Source organism: Asterias amurensis, chromosome 17 (assembly GCF_032118995.1).
Source record: "Asterias amurensis chromosome 17, ASM3211899v1".
Taxonomy (NCBI): domain Eukaryota; kingdom Metazoa; phylum Echinodermata; class Asteroidea; order Forcipulatida; family Asteriidae; genus Asterias; species Asterias amurensis.
Genome location: NC_092664.1, coordinates 13,271,757 through 13,292,960, shown reverse-complemented (window position 1 = coordinate 13,292,960; position 21,204 = coordinate 13,271,757). Strand labels below are relative to the sequence as shown.

Here is a 21,204-nt window from a genome sequence, read left to right as displayed (position 1 = left end):
AATTATACATGTATATTAAAAATGTAGTTTTGTCCATTGATGTAAACATTGCCATTGTTTTTATTACAGTTTATCTTTACTTTTGCTTTTATTATCCTTGTCTTGTTCCCAGTGTACAATGGTAATCATGAAGTGGATGATTGACACTACAGCAAGGGATCGTACTAAATTCTCCCTCCGTCTAAGTCGTGGTCAGTTTAGGTCAGGCTTTGTTTATTATAAAAAACAAACAAAAATTAAGTATTAATGGTAGCAATCACAACCAGTTGAATATTCTAATGAAGTTACATTCACACACTCACAAATAATTTGAAATTACCAAAAATATGTACTTCTCATTTAAAAAAGTAGAAATATATTGCACAGCTTTTAGTAGCTCAAAGGCGAATTAATGACGTAAAAAATGTACAATAATGGCACTTTCAGAATACATAAAATAGATCTAACATTTACAACTTTGCAGGCACTGAAAGACTCATTGGGTCTTGTGTGTTCTGTAGATGTTGCTCTTTGAAAGCTGACGAGGTTGTATTTCTTGCTAAAGAATAGCGCAAAATTTTGAGTTGGTTCTTTTAAGGCCCTTGTTAAGTTCAACCTGTGATGACATTGCTGGCGACAGTCTAGCGCCTAGACTGTTTGTAGGGGCAGATCTGTGTAGAGTCTGTTCAGTCTGGCCTCCAGGACCCTTTGACCTTTTTATCTGTTCTGTCTGGCCTCCATGACCCTTTGACCTCTCTATGTGTTCCTCAGTCTGGCCTCCGTGACCCGGTGACCTCTCTATTTGTTCATCAGTCTGGCCTCCGTGACCCTGTGACCTCTCTATCTGGCCTCGGTGACCCCGTGACCTCTCTATTTGTTCAGTCTGGACTTCTTGACCCTGCGTCCACTCTGCATTTTGAAGACGCATCTCAAGAACATCAATCTGGTGTTTGAGGAGTCTCTCTTTGTCTTGGTTCTCCTCACTTATTTTCTGGAAACAAAAATATTGATAAACAGAATTAAGAAAAATGGCTCATGGTTACCTTCCCCCAAAACTCTCTGAAAACGGATCTTTTCAGATTGGTATATGAACACATCTGAGAATTCTTTGATTGACATAGACTGGCACCTTTGAATCTTTAAAGCCATTGGACACTTTCGGTAAACAGTATTGTCCAAGTCCCACACTTCGTGTGTCACAACTTATATATAAAATAACAAACCTGTGAAAATTTAGACCCAATCGGTCATCGGAGTTGGGAGAAAATAACGGGAAAACCCACTCTTATTCCGCACATGACATGTCATGTCATGACATGTGTTTAAAATAAATTTGTAATTATCGATAACGAGAATTGATATTGTTTTAATGTTTTCTCAAAAAGTAAGGCATTTCATGGAATAATATTTCAAGAGAAGTCTTCCACCATTTCCTTCTGTAAACCCTGTAAGTTGTTTGTAAATCTGTGAACTTTTTTTTTCTTTTCTGAACCGAAAGTGTATTATGGCTTTAACAGAGAAAGTGCGCCTAAGAAAAGCTGTGTCATTATTATTATTATTATTATTTGAGAGAAGATTTTGTACCAACCAGACGGCACCATGCCTGAACGTCTTTGGCTCTTAGCGGTCCTTGCACACTCCCATCTCGTCGGATAAACACCTCTCCTTCCGGTGTCTCATACAACATGTTTGAATGACCTGCTTTTACATCGATCGCAACCACCTTCAGATCGGTCATTCTATCTGAGTAAATGAAAGGCATTTGACACCTTTGGTAAATACAATGTACTCAAAATAATTATTATCCTGAAAATCATGTGGAAATTTGGTTTGTGATCCTTTTTTTATCAAGATAAAAATTTCACGCTAAGCCAATTGTTGTCGGCTTAGCAGCTCTATGAAATTATGCCCTTCCCTCTAAGCGGCTCATAACATTGACCCCTGTAGATGACCCTATGACCTTTACTGACCTCTATCATCTCTAACAGGTATGAAGTCCAGACGATACATTGGGGGCAAGACGGGTGGATCAAACATATGAATTAATTGATCGAACATGATGCGGAAACTATCTTCAATCTTGTGATTACACTGGACACCTTGCACAAAACCTTAAAGAGGAAAACACAAAGATATGTTACAAATTGTACCTCAGTAAATGTTTGTAAACTGAACAGCTGAAAGATCTTTTTTTAAACAGGGTGTTTGTTGAGAAATCCAAATAAAAATATTCAGTTCATATTTCTAAAATGTATATTTGTTTTTTTGCTTACACATTTAAAAACATAAGACCTTGGTTAAAATATAAATTTTCTTTGATTGCTTTGCATCCACAGACACAGTCTGACAAAATCTCAAGTTATTCAAACCAAGCCCTGAGTTCATGGCTCTATCTGCTTTGCGCAGAATGCGGCGGTAATCAGGTCCCTGAAATTAGGGCCCCGAACTAAGATGTAAATGGAGAGTGGTTCATGCTCAGTAATGCGAGAGTAGGTCTAAGCACGCGTAATACTGGCAAGAACTCTGAAAAAGGACTGTCCAAAAGTCTCCCATTGGATTTAATACTATTGATAAAGTTAATTATTCCTAAATAAAATTTACAATTCTTCCACAATACCTTCATCATCAACCCCAATCATGAGTTGTCCACCCTCGCTGTTCAAAAAGCCACAAACGTATCTTGACAGAACTTTCCTCATGTATTTCTCCAAGATGTTCCCCCCTCTCTTAAACTCCAAGGATCTCGTCTCGTTCCCCATGTGCTGATACTTCACTAAACACATATTCTCGTTAGTCTGGTTCTTTGACGGTTGGCTCAACGGAGCTCTCGGAAGACTGTTAGACTGAAAGTAGTCGACTCTTAGAGTCCTACCGCTCTTCACCAACCCGTTAGGAATGTGATGATTGCTCAGCTGCTGTAACGTCTCAACAGTACGTCGCTGGAGCTCAATGTCATGAAGATTGACATTAGCAACGTTACACCTAGATGGCTTAGAATGCCTCATGCTGACGTCGTTTTCTTGAACGCGGATTCCAGTCGCTTGGAAGATCAAGGAGATGATCATGGCCACAATCTCCATCTTGGGAATGTCATCTTCAAGGTTGCTGAAGAAGACGCCAAAGGACTGTGGATCCCTGAGGTCATCCATGATGCAGAATCAGATCTGGATATTTATTCTCAACGCTCTCCTATTAGAGCCAAATAGGAAGGGAGAGGACAATGAGGAAATTTCAGTTTTAGATGTGGGAGGAAAACCCCAGAGAGTTGTTCCAGGGAAAACCCACACAGGCAAGTAGGGACTGAAAACCCAATCCACATAGTGCACTGGGTGGGATTCGAACTGGAGTCCTAACAGTGGAAGGCGAGGCAGGACACTCACTACACCAACCTGACCGCCCTTGAGAGATGAAAGGATGTTCAGAGAGGGTGTTCTTTAATCATTTCTGGACCGTTGGAATGTGTGTGAGGACATCGCAAATCCCCATCCAACCTTGGCGCTATCCTCCTGAAAAAAAACATAAAAAGAAGATCATCATTAAAGCCATTAAACACTTTCGGAACAGAAGAAAAAATAAAAGTTCACAGATTTACAAATAACTTACAGAGTTTACAGAAGGTAATGGTGAAAGACTTCTCTTGAAGTATTATTCCATGAAATGCTTTACTTTTAGAGAAAACATTAAAACAATATCAATTCTCGATAGCGAGAGTTACATATTTATTTTAAACACATGTCATGACACGGTGAAACGTGCGGAGACAAGGGTGGGTTTTCCCGTTATTTTCTCCCGACTCTGATGATCGATTGAGCCTAAGTTTTCACAGGATTGTTATTTTATATATAACTTGTGATACACGAAGTGTGGGCCTTTGGACAATACTGTTTACAGAAAGTGTCCAATGGCTTAAGGTAATTATTTAAATTAAACTCCAATTGAAGTTTAATTTAAATAGTATTGATATTACTACTACTACTACTACTACTTATTTTAGATCATAGAGGTCACCTAGGCTATTATCTGATTATATTAAAAGACTGCAGCAAAGGTTGCATAATTAATATACCCATTAAACCGTAAGTAGTAGTAACACCTGTAAACCGTAGCGGTACCAATACCATCCGACAGGCAACTACAAAGTTTACAACAGTCAACACCGTCAACAAGACAATCTTGTCTGAAGAATGGGGAAAAAACAACAACAACAATTGTGACACTGACACTACTACTAGTAGACTACAGTACTAGTATAATACTTTAATAGTATGTTTAGTTTTCTTCGATTTTCGACAGCATTTAAGCAAAAAACCTAACTCAATCGAAGCATGTAAAGACTGAGTTACAAACGACAATGGTTAATAAATTAAAGAAATTTCCAACAACCTTACTACTTTTAATACTAGTAAAAATAGGCCACCTGTCTCTGCTGTTGTTTACATTCACCATGTCTACCGCCGTCCTAGCAGATGTGCAACGCAATGACCCTGGATGAACTTAAAATAAGTGCTTTCAATAATAAACTTTTAAATATTATAACTTTTAAAAATATTATAATATAATTAGAATTAATAAATATTTTAATTTTTAAAAAAGTTTATTTATTAGAACTAATACATACATTTTTTATCTATGTGTTTAGAAAAAAACACTGAATTATTTTAAGGTTATTTCATTTTAAATGACGTCATTTCTTTCAGCCAGTCCCATTCGTTTTTCAGCGATGATTAATCTACCGTCAAGTATGGGCGAAATCGGCGAGGTATTTCCCCATTTTAAGACCCATTCAACAGCAATTTGTATCTTTGGATAGGAAGGTAAACTGTCATATGTGTTTGTTGGAAAGTTGTATTTGAACCAGTGTTTTGATTTATGTTACAGAGAAGTTGCAATTTTAGTTTTGCTTAAAATGTATGTGTCGAGATAATTTTGTACTGGTAAAAAAAAAATGAAAGTTCGTTGACATGTATTATCTGTACACATTGTCCGGTGTTTATTCTATACCTTTTGCGGTCACTTTTAGTCTCACGGCCTGGGTGCGTGATTGGTGAGGAAAGGGTTGGTCTATTTTCTTCCTCCATGGTCTGAGGGGCCAGGAAGGGTCTGCTGAAGTGAATTTGTTTCTTTCTTTTTGGACTATGCCTTGTCTTTTTGCTCTTTATAAGTTTATGGTCTGTGCCTCCCAAAAATGTTTACTTAGGTGTTTTTTTGAAGAGCGGTGTAAACTCAACTGGTCATCCGTTGGTAAGTCAACTCAAAGAACGAGAATTGATGCTGTTTAGTTGTAATTAAATACACTATTCTTTTATTGGCTTAATTTTAACCATGTTAACTGTTAACAGTTATAATAATATCTTGTCTTGTGAGTCTAAACTGTTTGTTTGCCTGGGATGGGAGGTTGTATGCTGGTTTTTTTTACAAAACAGGTACATGTATTGTAAACAAGTTTTAATTTTATGGTACTGTTTTGTTTTATAAAACCTAAACTTTAGTCTAAATCCTTTCTTCAGCAATCTCAGTCAGAAGTAAAGAAACTAATTCATATTGACTGATAAATAAAATGGTGGGTGATACAGATATTTCCCCTACAAACTTTCCTCCACGTTTGTATGTGGTGGAATAAAGGAAACAGCAAGAAACTTTACCAGCCTGCATATAACGGTGCATGTTTTTGTATTTTATTTTACTATGATGATTGTTACAAAATTATATTGCATAGTTTTTAAAACTCCATATTGACTTTTTATTATTTATATGTTGTCCCTATCTAGGCCCATGAACTAGATTGAGGGAGATTTTTAAAAATAGTGAATGGTTACAATAATGCTAGTTCTTCTGCATTTATAACCACAACATGTTTCAAACTTTAAAATGACAATGATTCTTTTTCACCATTCTTCGATCAAGGTCATAAGAATTTGATTTTTTTTTTTGTATTTTTAAATGTTGGTACTTTTTGTAACACAAAACACAATGTACACAGATTTACCTTAAACTGACACCGTTTGAAGATAATGATAGTAGAAAGCTTACTTTTTACCTGAAAATAATAGTTGCTGAGGTGCTATAGTTTGTGAGAAATGAGTAAAACAAAGGTAAGAAAATACGTTTTACATGTACATGCAAAAATAATTTTCAGCTCCTGAGAAAAAAATTTGGTGTGTAACTTGTTTTACTCATTTCTCAATAACTACACTATCCGCTTGACGTAAGCGCATAATTCCCTGCTTCCGTAAGCGCCAATTCTTTGCTTACTGTCAGCAGAGCCATAAAATTGGAAGTTTTGCTTGTTAGAAATGCTCAACATTCTTTTTTGTTTTAAAACAATCTTTACATAAACAGCTAATTGTAGAAATTAGGCACCATACGAGTTAACGGAGAAGAGAGGTGGCCTAAAAACAGAATTCCATGTTGGACTCTGAAGCAGAGCCACAAGAATGGGCTCAGCTACCCTTCTGTTGGATAATAATAACAAAGTCTTATATAGCGCACGTATCTACCAAACAAGGTACTCAAGGTGCTGAGTATATACAAACTTTCAGAAAGATAGGTTATTGCAGTGATGAATTTTGAGACCCAATTAGTTAGCACCGTATAATGGTTTACAAGTGCTACGGTGCATACAGCAGACAATCATTTTAAATTAATACTGTTTATACACAGGCCCAGCTCTTTTTGTTTGTTAAGTAGCCAACTGGGCTACTAAACAGTTGCCCTGATTTTAAACATGTATTGTCAGAAATATGTATCTTTCTGATGTGCCAATGGCAGCAATTACAACAAGAGACAAATAAAGTTATGCTGTAAAACATTCACAAATAAATCAACTAAAAATAATGTAAATATTCATATCTAACTGGAAGAAATATTCATGAGCATTTTAAACAAGTAGGTTGCACAGTTTTTAGTAGCCCACGGGGCAAGTTGGTTACTAGTCCATAGTAGTTTTTACTAGACAATGTACATGTACAATGGGCGAGCCGAGCCCTGGTTTACCTGCTTCATATTCGGTGTATTTTAAAGATAATGTACTATTCTGCAAGGATTGTTCAGCAAACTACAGGCAAGAGATGATTGCAAATACCACCTCCACGCAAATACCAAGCCTTGATTTCGTAAATCTGTTATTTTTTGCTTAGCAATTTGTTTATGTTTACCAACTAAGTGATTGGTGGAATTTGAGCAGGGTGCCCTGATAAGATTCCATTGTGTGGCTAAGATTTAATCCCCTTATTTAATCTCCCAGTCAAGGATAATCAGATAAAGAGATTCATTGTCTTCTTTGTGGGAGATCCCTTCTCATTTCAACATCTGAAGTTCAGATGTTGAAACAATTTGGTCAAATATGAAATACATACATATACTAGTCAGGCCAGCATGTATTTAGCATTTCCTTTCCTTAGACAGGATATTGATGGGAGATTTTTTATCAATGTTGTCTTCACTCAAAACAAGGCAACTATTCACATTACAAGGTTTCATTTGTGTTAATTTTGCATCAGGAAATAATAATTTAATTTTCTTTGGTGCCCTAAAGCCCGGTTCATACTTCCTGCGAATGGGAATGCTATATGAATGTTGAAGTCACAAATTTGCAACGAATAATTCGCAGCAGTTCATCTTTGGTTAACTCACTTGCGAATATCGCCGCGAAAGGAGGGTTGTGACATCAAATTTACGTCAAATTCGCTTGGCATTAGCATTCGCAGGAAGTATGAACCGGGCTTTAAATTACAGCACACCAATGTGTATATGAAGTGCTAGTCTATTTTTGGACTTGTACTTTCCTCTGTTCCGTGTAAAAAAGAATCTGTAGGCAGAGGTTATGGGTTCAAATCCCACCCGAGTGATTTGCCTGAGGGTTTTGTTAAATACAATTAATACTTAGGAAATTACTGAGTTGCTTAACTTTGGTGTAACTGTTTTGGGGAAAAACAAACTATAAAGTTTTGTTTGAATAAAGGATGCACTGTACAATAGTTTAACAAAAAATGGGTTTAGCTTACCAAGTTGATTTATGTTTGTAATTAAGGGGTTTACACCAATGAGTTGTACAAGAATAACATTGTTCTTAATTTTAATTTTTCAGTTTTGATTTCATCAAAAATAATCTTGTGTTTTATTTCTACTACTTTGACCGATAATGGCATTCGATTTCAAACCCTGTTTTATTTTTGCCACGTTACATGGTAAATTAGCCAAGTGGAACTCTGTCTGATCACAGAGCAATCAGATCCTGTCCAATTATTTGAATTGAGGGAACACCTCCATGTGATCGTTCAGGTGTAACATTTTCAATTTGTTCTGCAGAGTATTATATCAGGCAGCGAGTTCGTTGTTGTGTAGGATTTGTTTGTGAGTGGGCTAAGACATCAAGAATGTAAGGCCAAGTAAAAAAGTACCACTTGATTGTCCGGTGTTTTTCCAAGAAGGATGAGGGCCTTTTTATTATACATTTTTTCATTTTTTTCAAAGGTGGCTGCCGAGCATTTTAATTCAAATTGGCCACCAATTCTTCAGTTTAGAGTCACCACCAAACTTGATGTAGTTACAAGTTCTTCCAGAAAATTTGTCTCTTTTAAGAAAAAAAAGAGTGAAATATAAAATAGTAACAAAAAGGATGCGATCTCAAAAAAGGATGAGGAAGGGGACGATCAAATGGTATTTCATCTATTTGGCCTTATATCAGCAGTGAGTTCTCATGTGTGTGTAGTTGTTGTGTAGTAGAGTTTGTTAGTGAGTGGGTGTAGACATCTAGGATGTAACACAGTCTCAATGAATTAAGCCCTTTAGTCTGTGTAGCACTCTAGTGGGAGTTTGTAATGAATAGAATCCTTCCCTGCATTCTCAAAGCTAAGTGAGTCATTCCCTGCTATGCTCCATGCATAGAGCAATGATTTGGTCCTTGGTCGATGCTGTATGACATGCATGAGCAATATTCTAGTCCTGTGGTCAGAATCTGGGCCCTGGCATAATGGGTAGTGTCTGTGGCAATACATACACTCTTTTAAATGCAACAAACTTGTGAAAATTTGATCTCAATTGATCACGAGTCCAAGTTGCGAGAGAATAATGGAAGAAAAAACACCCCTGCCACACAAGTTTTCAGATGCTTAAATGGACCCTTTTTAATAACCCCTTTTTGCTATGAAAAGTCGCCATCTTGTAGGGCAAACCATATGCGCGTCCAAACGTGTACATCATTGAAGCACGCAGCACGCAACATTCCCGGTTTGATTTTTATGGCACATGCACGCACACACGTATGCACAAGCACACAGACGCCATCTTGTACATGTGGGTCAGATGTTAGAGCAATAGCGTCATATGTATTCAATACGGTCTGTACAAGATTTTCAGCAATATTTAAAAAAAACTGTACCACCTTTTTAATACAAAATTTCAAAGGTTATTTTATTTGTATACCACTAACAAAACAATTAAACGGTTCCGAGAGCCATGGGCATTTTGTTTTAGCAGTTAGTTTTAAAGGCCCATGTGTACACACATTTCTGTACAAATCAACATGGATGATTTACAAAACTGATGTATTTATTATTTCTTTCTCAGTCATTCAGTGGCAATGCTGGGGAAAATAGTGGTTAACAGAAATTTGGTTTCGTTTGAAGAGCTAAAAATAAAAGTCGTCAAATGGTGGGGGTCTCCAAAAGGAAATGTAGGAAGTGATTGTACAGGAAATTATTTATTCAGGACTTTCTTTGACTATGGTTGGTTGGAACATGGTGGGAATTAGGTCAAATTGATCAAATGTTGCCCCTAATACTTTTTGTCTGTGACTTGTTTGACTCGAAAACTACAGCACCTCAAAAAACAAGTAATATTTTAAGGGAAGCTTTCTACTATCATTATCTTCAAACCGTGTAAGCTTAATGTTAATCTAAAAGTACCCAAATCCTTTAAGAGTTTTTTAAGAGTTGTTCATAACCTATTCAGTGTGTTGTTATTAGTGAGTAGCATTAGGATAATCATAAACTTGCCTCTTGTTTCACACCCAGCAGAACACACAGTGTCAGCCATTTTGTGGAGTCAAAAATATGGTTCTTTAAAATAATGGACTGTGTTTTGTCATGGGCTTACTTAAAAGCCATACGATTTTAGGGGACATTCATGATTTGAATCTGATTCTTTTCAACAATAAATTCATTTGGCCTACATAACAAACGTTTTGTAATAGGCCTAGCCTAAAGGGCAAAATAAGAAGGCACTGCACTCAGCCCTTTAAATATTTAGGCCTACACACATTCTGAATTTGCTGTTGGTTGACACAGCTAGCCCTTTAATTCTCGGAATTTCCTCTTTCTCATTGTTCTGGTTTCTTAGGGGCCCCTCGGCTGGCCTTCATTCCTGTCAAGTAGAAGATGCAATCACTTTAATTTATTCCCACTCTATGTGGGCGGTGTTGGCGAAAGTAGTATTCACAATCGCAGTCAATGACTTGCTAGTAGTCAAAGGGTTGACTTTCAATCACCAGGCTATAAAGTATGTATTCACTGGAAACGAAGCTTGTGTGGGTGTCATGCAGAAAAGCTGCAAATGCTCCTCGTTTCTCACTGAAAGTGTGAAGCTTATTATCAGTGAGTTGTCATGCCAGTTGTACATGTGGCACTTTCTGCCTTCGTTTTCCAGTAATTGTTGTTTTGCTCACAAATACATGTCGCCCATTAACAAATCCTTTAATGGCACTGGACACTATTGGTAAAATTTAACTACTCAAAATAATTGTTAGCATAAAAAATTACTTGGTAACAAGCAATGGAGAGCTGTTGATATTAAAAAACATTGTGAGAAACGTCTCCCACTGAAGTGTACAAAATAACGTAGATCTTGAGAAAGAGATAATTTCTTACTCAAATATTTAAGAGTCCCTGCCTGTAAGAGTGTACCAAGTGGTGATTCATGGGTTCTCAGATCTTCTTCTAAAAAATTAGAGTGATACATCATCATACCAAACGAATAAATCCAAAATTTTAGTTTGCTGACGCTTTCGGTTTTGGAGTTACCAGTTATCAAAGTTTCGACCTAAAAGCCCTCGAGAAATGAATAGTACATTCCCTGTAAACACAAAAACCAGCGCCAAGGTCATCCCAAAAAAAGTAAAACATTTTTTGAAACCTCCAGTTGGGCTTATAACAAAAGTAAAAAAAAAAAGTTGGGATCTCGTTGGCGCGTCATGTTACGCGCACCTGAACCTTTGACGAACAGTGCCCTCGTGCCATTTTCAACGCCTCATAACTCAGCGCGCCTACAGGATCCCATGAATTAAACAAGTTCAAATGAAAGAGCTTGCATCCCTAAAACAAATTTAAGTGCAAAGTGCGTGGGATCTCGTTGGCGCAGAGAGATAATAGAGGTCAAAGTTCAAATTTTACCAATATATTGCGTTTTTGCACCTCCGTAACTTCGCGCGCCAAAAAAAAAAAATTGTTTTTATGGCAACTGGGTATTGGAACAGTTTTCATCTAATGAAAAATGAAAAAAGAATCTTGGGATCTCTGCATCTTGCATGTCAAAAGATTTTTTGAAAATTTTCTAAAGTATTGTCATTCCACACATTTTGGCCTAAATTGGGACAACATTCACTTTTTTCATCACTGTAAGTATCTGTGCCAAAAAGATCCCATCAATGTTTTCTTGTATTTGGTTAAGTTGAGTGTTCCTAAACAGATTTCAATTGAAAAATAATTGGGATCATGTTGGCCCACCAATGTAACAAAGGTCAAAGGTCATATGAAACTACACTACTGCCTATTTCGGGCAATTTTACGTCGTCTAGAAATCCACGCGCCAATATGATCCCATTAAATTGTCTGCATTTTATGATTATATAGATTCTCAGCAACACATAAAAAGCAAAACATATGGTTGTCCCAAAATAATTATAGAGCCCTTCCTTATTTGATAAAATGTTGACAGGGCTTCGAAGTTGGCTCTCCACAGAAAATGAATTACAAAACACCAATATTTTCTGTGGAGAGCCAACTTCAAAGCCATGTCAACATTTTATCAAATGAACAAGGGCTCTATAATTAATTTGGGACAATCACATGTGCCTAGATATTATAAGTGGCTGTCCCAAACTGAAAGGATAGAGCCCTTGTTCATTAAATAAAATCTTGAAAAGGCTCTGAAGTTGGCTCTTGACAGAAAATATCAAAAACAGCCATATTCTTTGTAACCTTTGACCTTGGCAACAGTTACCCACCAACATTAAACTAACACCATTTGTAAAAACAAGTCCAGTCTATCTCTTGACCAAAATTCGTTTTGGAGACCTATCCCCTTCATGGTTTGCCAACATTTTCAAATTGGGGGATATTTCTCGCTTTCGGTTGCCACAGCAATGCATAAGTATAGGCATGTATTGCGAACTTTTGATCTGTAGTATTTGTTAGCGCCACTCAAATCCCATTTGATTTTTGCTTTTTATGTGTTGCTGAGAATCTATATAATCATAAAATGCAGACAACTTAATGGGATCATATTGGCGCGTGGATTTCTAGACGACGCAAAATCGCCCAAAATAGGCAGTAGTGTAGTTTCATATGACCTTTGACCTTTGTTATATTGTTGGGCCAACATGATCCCAATTATTTTTCAATTGAATTCTGTTAAGGAACACTCAACTTAACAAAATACAAGAAAAAATTGATGGGATCTTGTTTGGCACAGATACTTACAGTGATGAGAAAAGTGAATGTTGTCCAAATTTAGGCAAAAATGTGTGAAATGGCAATACTTTAGAAAATTTTCAAAAAATCTTTTGACATGCAAGTTGCAGAGATCCCAAGATTCTTTTTCCATTTGTCATTAGATGAAAACTGTTCCAATACCCAGTTGCCATAAAAACAATTTTTTGTTGTTGGCGCGCGAAGTTACGGAGGTGCGAAAACGCAATATATTGGTAAAATTTGAACTTTGACCTCTATTATCTCTCTGCGCCAACGAGATCCCACGCACTTTGCACTTAAATTTGTTTTAGGGATGCAAGCTCTTTCATTTGAACTTGTTTAATTCATGGGATCCTGTAGGCGCGCTGAGTTATGAGGCGTTGAAAATGGCACGAGGGCACTGTTCGTCAAAGGTTCAGGTGCGCGTAACATGACGCGCCAACGAGATCCCAACTTTTTTTTTTTACTTTTGATATAAGCCCAACTGGAGGTTTCAAAAAATGTTTTACTTTTTTTGGGATGACCTTGGCGCTGGTTTTTGTGTTTACAGGGAATGTACTATTCGTTTCTCGAGGGCTTTTTGGCCCAAACTTTGATAACTGGTAACTCCAAAACCGAAAGCGTCAGCAAACTAAAATTTTGGATTTATTCGTTTGGTATGATGGTGTATCACTCTAATTTTTTGGAAGAAGATCTGCGAACCCATAAATCACACCCCCCCCTAATTTGGTACATTCTTACAGGCAGGGACTCTTAAACAGTTCAGGCCTGTAGGATTTTGTAGGCATTCTTTGAGATACTGCCTGAAGCCTTTTAAAGACAGTGGACACAAGGTAATTGTCAAGACTAGGCCTGGGCGAATTATTCGAATATCCGGTTAATGGCAAATAGGTTTTCCTATCTGTAACCGCGAATGCCTTTTTTTTCTTAACCGGATATCCGCATAGGGCGCAAATACCTGTGTACAAACCGGATAATTCTGTAATAACAACCGAGTAACCGGATATTCTTTAACTATCCGAATATCCGCGGACGTCGGGCGACAACGGATATAAATGTTTCGTCTGAATCCTTATGAAACTTCTGTTAAGACAGCATAAAACAGTATAAATTAAGTATTTACTATGCTCACCTCCGTGAAGAGTTAAAACAATGACATTTCTGACGTAATTTGTCCAAAGATTACACAAGTTTTCCTTCACGTAGAGTCAATCACGATCAAAAGAAAAAGCAAATCGCCATCTTTAAATTAGATCCGGTCATTTTTATGAATGAACCGCGTGACACTGTCTTAAACTAATATCAATCCGCCCATAAGATCTCATTCACAAACGAACAGTGCCCTCTATTGGCAAAAAAAAAAAGCGCCCTCTCGTGGCGAAAAAAATTATTCGAGTATCCGGTTAATTTCGGATAGTTGGCCAGCGGTATCCGAATAACAAAATTTCACTATTCGCCCAGCACTAGTCAAGACTAGTCTTCTCGCTTGGTGTATCTCAACATTCTTCACTAACATCTTCAAAAATGGCATTGACGATTACCTCACCAAAAACATTGACATGTACAGTTTTGCAGGATGTTTACCACAAGATATATGGAAATATTAAGTTCATTCACTTCTGCTCTCACATTTGACTTTGCTACTTCCATTGTAAACAGGTAACATATGGATTTATAACAAACATGTGAAAATTTCAGCTCAATCGGTCGTCGAAGTTGCGAGATAAAAATGAAAGAAAAAACACCCTTGTCACACGAAGTTGTGTGCTTTCAGATGCTTGATTTCTAGACCTCAAATTCTAAATCTGAGGTCTCTAAATCAAATTTGTGGAAAATTACTTTTGTTCTTGAAAACTTTGTTTTTTCAGAGGGAGCCGTTTCTCACAATGTTTTATACTGTCAACAGCTCCCCATTACTTGTTACCAAGTAAGGTTTTATGCTTATAATTATTTTGAGTAATTACCGATATTGTCCACTGCCTTTAATATTTTAGTAAGAAATCACCTCTTTCTCAAAAACTAAATTACATTTGTACTCCAGAAGGAGCCGCTTCTCACAATGTTTTATATTCAAAGGCTCTCCATTGCTCAATACAAAGTTTTTTTTGCAAAAAAAAATGTTGAGTAATTAATACCAATAGTGTCCAGTGCCCTAACCTGGAATAAAATTGAAGTAGATTTTTGTTTTCTAGTGACCTTGTTTTAATAACAAACAGAAAGTTCCTCTGTGGTTCAACATGCTAACTCTGATTAACAACTTCATCATGGCATTGGGAGAGATTTCTAGCCTGCTGAGTGTGGGACCTTTTGCTCCTGGATTGAATACAATGGTGTTATGTATTGCTTCAATCCGCTGACACCCAACAGGGACTGTGTGGTAATTTGGTTACAATTGACTTGGATTTCATTACTATGTACATTCACAGACAGGCATGTACATGTACAATGTATGTAATGTACATGTGCAGCATGTACATGTAATGTACATGTGCAGCCTTGTAATTGTACAAGGCTGTGATCAATCCATGCTGACTCTGGATTTCACCATGGATAGAAAAAACGCTACACACCGGGGTCGACCCAGGGAAGCTAAACGAACGCACCCTGTATGTAGTTTGTGGTTTGTTGTTTGTTTTCCTTTGTTATTTTGTGTGTGAAGCGATAGAACCATTCAGTTGGAACAATCCAATATTAATATAATGATCCAATACAATGCAATTGTCAGGATTTATGTTGTCTGTGTGATAGTTTGTACACGTATCCTGTACACATGTAGTGTAAACAAATGGACAATCAATAATATAGTCATCTAAACACAGTGCATTATGTACACTTTACATTTGCATCTGTGTGAATAAATTGATCGGTTCCAGGGGTTTATGTTTGTAGTACTACTCTCAGCGTACTTGCGGTTTGTTTATCATCATGACTGATCATTTATGAATTTGAAAGCTGATTGCAATTTATCCTGACTCACTGATATGCAATACTTAATAGATGTGCTCACTTAATAGATGTGCCCAGCTCAATTGAAAAAAAAAAAAACCTGATAAGATTCATCTTGAGACGAGTTGATGAATCTGAAACTTAACATTGTGTTCTTGTAAATTTATTGTATGAAACGGATGCAGGGTGTGCCCTTAATAAGGTGGCCAGCATGACTATGGAGGGTTCTTCTTCCTCCATGGCATGACCAATTAACTTGTCATTTCACGAGTCCCGTCAGCTTTGCACTAGTCCTAACATGTATTTCAAATGAAACAGGGATGCTTTTTAAAGGAACACGTTGCCTTGGATCGGACGAGTTGGTCAAAACAAAAGTGTTTGTAACCGTTTTTTATATAATGCATATGGTTGGAAAGATATTTTAAAAGTAGAATACAATGATCCACACCAGTTTGCCTCGAAATTGCTTGGTTTTCCTTCTACTGTGCGAACTAACACCGTCAGCCATTTATGGGAGTCAAAATTTTGACCCCCATAAATGGCCGGCGTGTTAGTCGACGAGGTAAAAGGAAAACCACGCAATTTCAAAGCATGTTTGTGTGGATCATTGTATTCTACTTTTACAACATCTTTCTACCCATATGCATTTTTAAAAAAACGGTTACAAACGCTTTTCAAAGGCCAACTCGACCGATCCAAGGCAACGTGTTCCTTTAACACTGAACTAGCCAGTCGGACTACAATACATGCACTTGGATAGAATTTTGACCATGGTCCTTGGTTTTTCAACTGGCATTTGGCCAAGGGGCCTCTAATAAGTGTGAACACTACTGGTATACATGTATGTACACTGTACTGTTGATTGAACTGCTTGTTTTTATGGGCGATTTATACATTACCTATGTCTGTGTACAGTGCTAAAAATAGCAAATTGTTAAGTTGTTGACATTGGCCTGTTTGTTATTATTGACACTCAAACCATATGTTAAGGTCAGGGGTCAAGACTACATACCGGTACATGTATGCATCCAGTGAAGGTCAATGCCACACATGGTTTGTGTTTATTAAGCTTGTGATGATGATGCTGTGGCCTTGGTCATGTAATATGATGACCTTGATCACATGACTTGCATGGAGCTAACAGTTTGCACAATTGTAGGGGCAATGGTTTTCTGTTTCAGGGATGGCAGCTTTCGTTCTTATATTGTATGTACATAAGTTTGTTTGTTCATTGTGCTAATGAATTAGTTTCAAAAAATCATCCTGTAACCACCAACCAGAAGTCTTGCGGCAAGGACTATCTTTAAAACCGTTTGCAACAAAATTGTCTCTATTTTAAAGCTACGTTCATGACCCATGTATTTATCAGTTCAAGTTCACTGGCGAAAAAAGTTTTTGGTCCAAAGTATAATAATATTGGCACAACATCAAAAGTCAGTTGTTCATGTACACAATGATTCGAACACTGTGGTTGTAAATGCATACTGCAACACACGTTGTGTGTGTATTACAGTTCAAAGTACATACATTGATCATCCTTTGTCAATGATTTACCTACAACAATGTTTGTGCAATTTATCAATTTTTTTTCTACAGACACTACAGCACAATCTATTGTTGACATTGCATATTGACTTGCGGCAGAGTCACTGTTTGACTTTGTTTCATTTTTGTTAATTTTTTTTATAAATGCCAAAAGTAGTAATAGTGCACTCAAATTGCAACCCAAGTACATGTAAGTGTGTCTCACAGCGAAAAGGTTCTCTACTACAGGAGTATGTTTTAGTGGTTTTAGCGACCCTAGCCAAGCCCAACAAGGTGGTTACAGGTTGGTCTAAATAGTATTGTCACCGCGATTCAACCCAACACCCGATAAACGCTCAGCGGATGACCAATGTTGGGGGTCGCCAAAATGCACTCACACCAGGTGTACATCTGTAATATGTATGTACCAACCATTGAGCTATGTTTACTAGAGCGCTCACACCCCGTTATACACGCACTAAGGTTTTGAAGCCGTGTGGGCGCATCCATGTTTATGCACAAACCAGTACAAAAGCTTGAAATTTTGTATGGCAATTGTACGGCTATTTGCAAGATAGTGCGTTTGTTCTGTTTTATGTGCCATGGAAGCAAAAAATGCAGTAAATGTGAAAGCACAATCTGCTGATCAGCGCACAAACTGCGAGCGTCATGTGCGTCAAGATTAAAAGGAGGCGCGTTTACTTTTGTTTAGTACGGCAGTCAAGTCGAAGTTACGGTTTTCGTAGCGCGGACGTACGCGACCGGACAGTTGCGTACGTAACACGCCGAATGTAAAATAATCGCGGCAATGTGTGTTCTCTTAAAATTCCGAATTCACGCAACACATCAAACATGTCTGCGCCCAGAGTGGCTTCAAAACGCAAGTTAGCGCTCTAGTCAATAGCTCTATGGTCCCAACAGAGTATTATACTATGCTACATGAAGAAGGTTGGAACTGTGATACACCTTGGTTAAATTCATTCTCTATAAATAATCAGTAAACTATCATTATCAATATCAGTGCCTGGTGTGTTAACAGACTCACTGTTTTGTTTTTGGTGCTTGTTTTATCAGTTGGGTTCTAAAGGTCAAAATGGTCAGTTTAAAGCATTGTTGGACTCTACTCTCCATGATAACTAGTGTCTTCTCACATGTATTGTACATGATGTCATGTACAATGTGTATTACATCAAGGGTGAAGAATATTTTGTGTTTTACTTCTACACTGATGTGTGTAAAGCACTGTATCCTCAAGGCTTCCTGGTGTCTGTGAAAAAAAGAAAAAGAAAAGTGTTTTCATTTAATTTCACATGTTGCATGATTTTCACAAAAAATATGTGTTTTGATGTGAGAAAGAGAAAACTACAGGATTTAGAATGATGAGTACACCGATGCTTAAGATCTGTTTTGCAACTCTCTTTATTCATGATCCAGCCCCTACATGTGTACATGAGGTAGTAGTTGAATATTACAGGCCTGATGCTTCCTTTTGGAAGGGCAGGGCCCCAAGGCATTTTCTCCTAGTAAAAGGCACCTCTATCTTAGGAAATTTAAACTTATCTTCTTCGTATTCTCTCACAGGTTTTGTTCCAAGAGAAGTCCGAGATGGATAAGACTGTGAGTCTTATTGGAAGGTAACGCTGGAACTGTTCGCCAAGTTGAAGATGGAGAAAATCCCGGAGGTCACAAACCCCCTCCGAGTACACCAAGATATCACCATGGTGAATGGTCACAGTTCAGAGGTCATATCAGAAGAGGATGAATACACGGAGGTCAACGGGACGGAGTCAAACCACCACCAGCCGAACGGCGGTACCGACTACCTCAGTATGAAGAACATCACTGAGACTAATCTTAGTAAACTCCACGCAAAGACCGTTGATCAGGGGAGAGGTCCCACAAATGGATTCTGTAAGCTGAGGGTCGGCGCTGAGCAGCTCCGGTCCGAACCAAACCAAGTGCAATGTCCGATGATCGGCTCCCCGATGAGTCCTAACGGGGACCTGACCAACGGGGAGACCCTAGACCCCAAGACCCTAAGCCTCAACTTGCCTGTGTCGTTGGTATGTGAGATACCACAACAAACTGAAGAGGAACGTTCTAGCAGCAGTCCAACTGTGGTACTGAAAGGAATCACCCCGGTGGATGTTACGATCAGTATCAAAGATAAACTGCCTCCTCCGAAGGAGTCGTTACTCTTAAGACTGTTTGAATCTAAGCTTCTTGACGCATCCATTGCTATTACCCACTTGTACAGCTCCAAAGAGCCTGGTGTACAGACTTATATTGGTGAGTGTAAACATTGTACCAACATCTAGGCCCAGTTTTATATAGCTGCTAAGCTCAAAAAATGTTCAGCATGAAATGATTTGCTTAGCATGAAATGTCTTCCTTGGTAAAAACAAAATTACAAACCAAATTTTAATTTGGATTGCATATTGCTTGTTTATTACAAATTATTGGTTATCCTGAATATCACATGGAAATGTGGTTGACAATTCTGTTTTTATCAAGGAAGAATTTTCATGCTCAGCAAATTTTTGTGCTTAGCAGCTCTATGAAATTGCAGAATGGCATAGGAGAGGCTCATGTGTTCTTGCTCACACGTGCGCCGTGGGCGGAGCCTAATGGATCGGTTTATTCACATGGTTTGCAAGCCTCAAATTTCACAATTTTCAGGGCAAGGCCACTTTGGTCTTGGAACAGTCCAAATTTCGGAGGGTAGTGAGGCCAGAAGAAAGAACGCCATGATCAAAGAGGTGAAAAAAAAAAGGCGTGCAGGCAACTAATTCATGAAAGTTGTAAAACAAAATAAAACCATAGTGCATGTGACATTGTTGCATTTTCTTTTAACGACACATCAATGTTGGGTTGAAGCAAACATGGTATTAAATATAAATCTTTGACTTGTATTTCCCTCTGCAGCCAACAAATTATTCAGTTTAGAAGAGGCAGATTTTGACTTCTACTTGCCGCAAGTTCTCAATATTTATCTCCATATGCATGATCTAGCAGAGGTCTTGCGACCCTACATTATTCACAGGTAAGGCCTGGGCCCAACTTCATAGAGCTGCTGAGCACGAAAATTTGCTCAGCTTGAAATTTTTTCCATGATAAAAAACAAGATAACAAACCAAATTTCCATTTGTTGCATATTGCTTGTTACTGGTATTCAGGTGTTGCTTGCTTATCCTGAAAATCACATGGAAATTTGGTTGGTAATTCTGTTTTTACAAGGCAAAAATTTCATGCTTAGCAAATTTTTGTGCTTAGCAGCTCTATGAAATTGGGCCCTGTTTGTTGCTACATGGTGTGTCAAGTATTTGCCTGAACTATTGATTGCTTAGTCGAGTCCTGACTATTTTTTTTTGTAACTACTCGTTTATGGTGCCGCCACGACTACTACAAAAATAGTCGCAAGTACTACGAAATAGTCTTGACCACCTGTTTGGTGAACAAATTGTGCCGCACACGACTATTCACGACAACATAATTTACTTCTGAAACATAAGCAGACATCAGTGACACAATCCTTCAGTCTTTTCAGCGTGAATTTTACTATTGAGCCAGCGGCAAACAATGTGCAGCAATGCATCATGGGAATTGGCTTTGCTTCATTTGAATCCAAGACAAAACTGTCCTTCCTTTCCAGCGTGATTTGTATAAAAAAAATTGACACTTGTTTTGTTCCCATTGACGAACAGGTGTAAATCAAGTATAGATTTTTCACTGCAAGTAGTCTGGCTCCTGGATGCCTACATGCAGGATACAGGGGTCCAGACCCGTAAACACTCCCGAGGCACTAAACTCAAGAGACTGATCTTATCCGAGGAGTTGAGACCGGCGAGTAAGAGCAGTAAGAAAGATTGCTCGATGAGTAGTGTGAGTAACCCACCTCTGAGTCCTACTGTCCTCTCACCGACGAAGAAGACTCATTCCAGATCAAGATCAGACGCTTCTTGTTGTGAGTATTCAAAACTATCTTCAGTAAAGACACTGGACACTATTGGTTATTGTCCAAGACCAGTCTTCTCACTTGGTGTATCTCAACATATGCATAATGCAACAA

At 37.9% G+C, this 21,204-nt stretch overlaps 2 protein-coding genes across 5 annotated transcripts in view; one reads left to right on the top strand and one right to left on the bottom strand.

Annotated features, from left to right (window-relative positions):
• Window positions 1–118: 118 nt before the first annotated feature.
• Window positions 119–4,442, bottom strand: LOC139949638 (uncharacterized). Of its 4 annotated transcripts, none has more exons than XM_071948088.1 (6): window positions 4,363–4,442; window positions 3,369–3,485; window positions 2,597–3,168; window positions 1,950–2,090; window positions 1,568–1,722; window positions 119–970 (listed from the first exon to the last, which is right to left on the bottom strand). In XM_071948088.1, exons 3-6 carry the CDS (start codon window positions 3,126–3,128, stop codon window positions 539–541), a joined length of 1,260 nt encoding a protein of 419 aa, XP_071804189.1. In that variant the 5' UTR covers window positions 3,129–3,168; window positions 3,369–3,485; window positions 4,363–4,442; the 3' UTR covers window positions 119–538. The 4 variants fall into 4 exon arrangements, with proteins under 4 accessions (XP_071804189.1, XP_071804190.1, XP_071804187.1 ...); XM_071948089.1 differs by having other exon boundaries at window positions 119–692; window positions 732–970; window positions 2,597–3,485; window positions 4,397–4,442; XM_071948086.1 differs by having other exon boundaries at window positions 2,597–3,485; window positions 4,397–4,442.
• Window positions 4,443–4,685: 243 nt separating this feature from the next.
• Window positions 4,686–21,204, top strand: part of LOC139949643 (phosphatidylinositol 4-kinase beta-like) — a 36,189-nt gene continuing 19,670 nt past the window's right edge. The window contains exons 1-4 of the mRNA XM_071948096.1: window positions 4,686–4,793; window positions 18,717–19,424; window positions 20,061–20,178; window positions 20,840–21,099. Coding sequence (XP_071804197.1) covers window positions 18,800–19,424; window positions 20,061–20,178; window positions 20,840–21,099 — 1,003 coding nt within the window. The 5' untranslated portion in view covers window positions 4,686–4,793; window positions 18,717–18,799. The remainder of the gene's footprint in view (window positions 4,794–18,716; window positions 19,425–20,060; window positions 20,179–20,839; window positions 21,100–21,204) is intronic.

Bases quoted from the DNA above. Each gene is read 5' to 3' on its own strand.
- LOC139949638 (XM_071948088.1), bottom strand. From the start codon at position 3,128: ATGGATGACCTCAGGGATCCACAGTCCTTTGGCGTCTTCTTCAGCAAC. The intron at 1,723-1,949 runs GTCAGTAAAGGT...TCATTTACTCAG, and splicing joins ACCTGTTAGAGATGATAGAG to ATAGAATGACCGATCTGAAG. The intron at 971-1,567 runs GTTGGTACAAAA...TTTTGTTTCCAG, and splicing joins TTCAGGCATGGTGCCGTCTG to AAAATAAGTGAGGAGAACCA.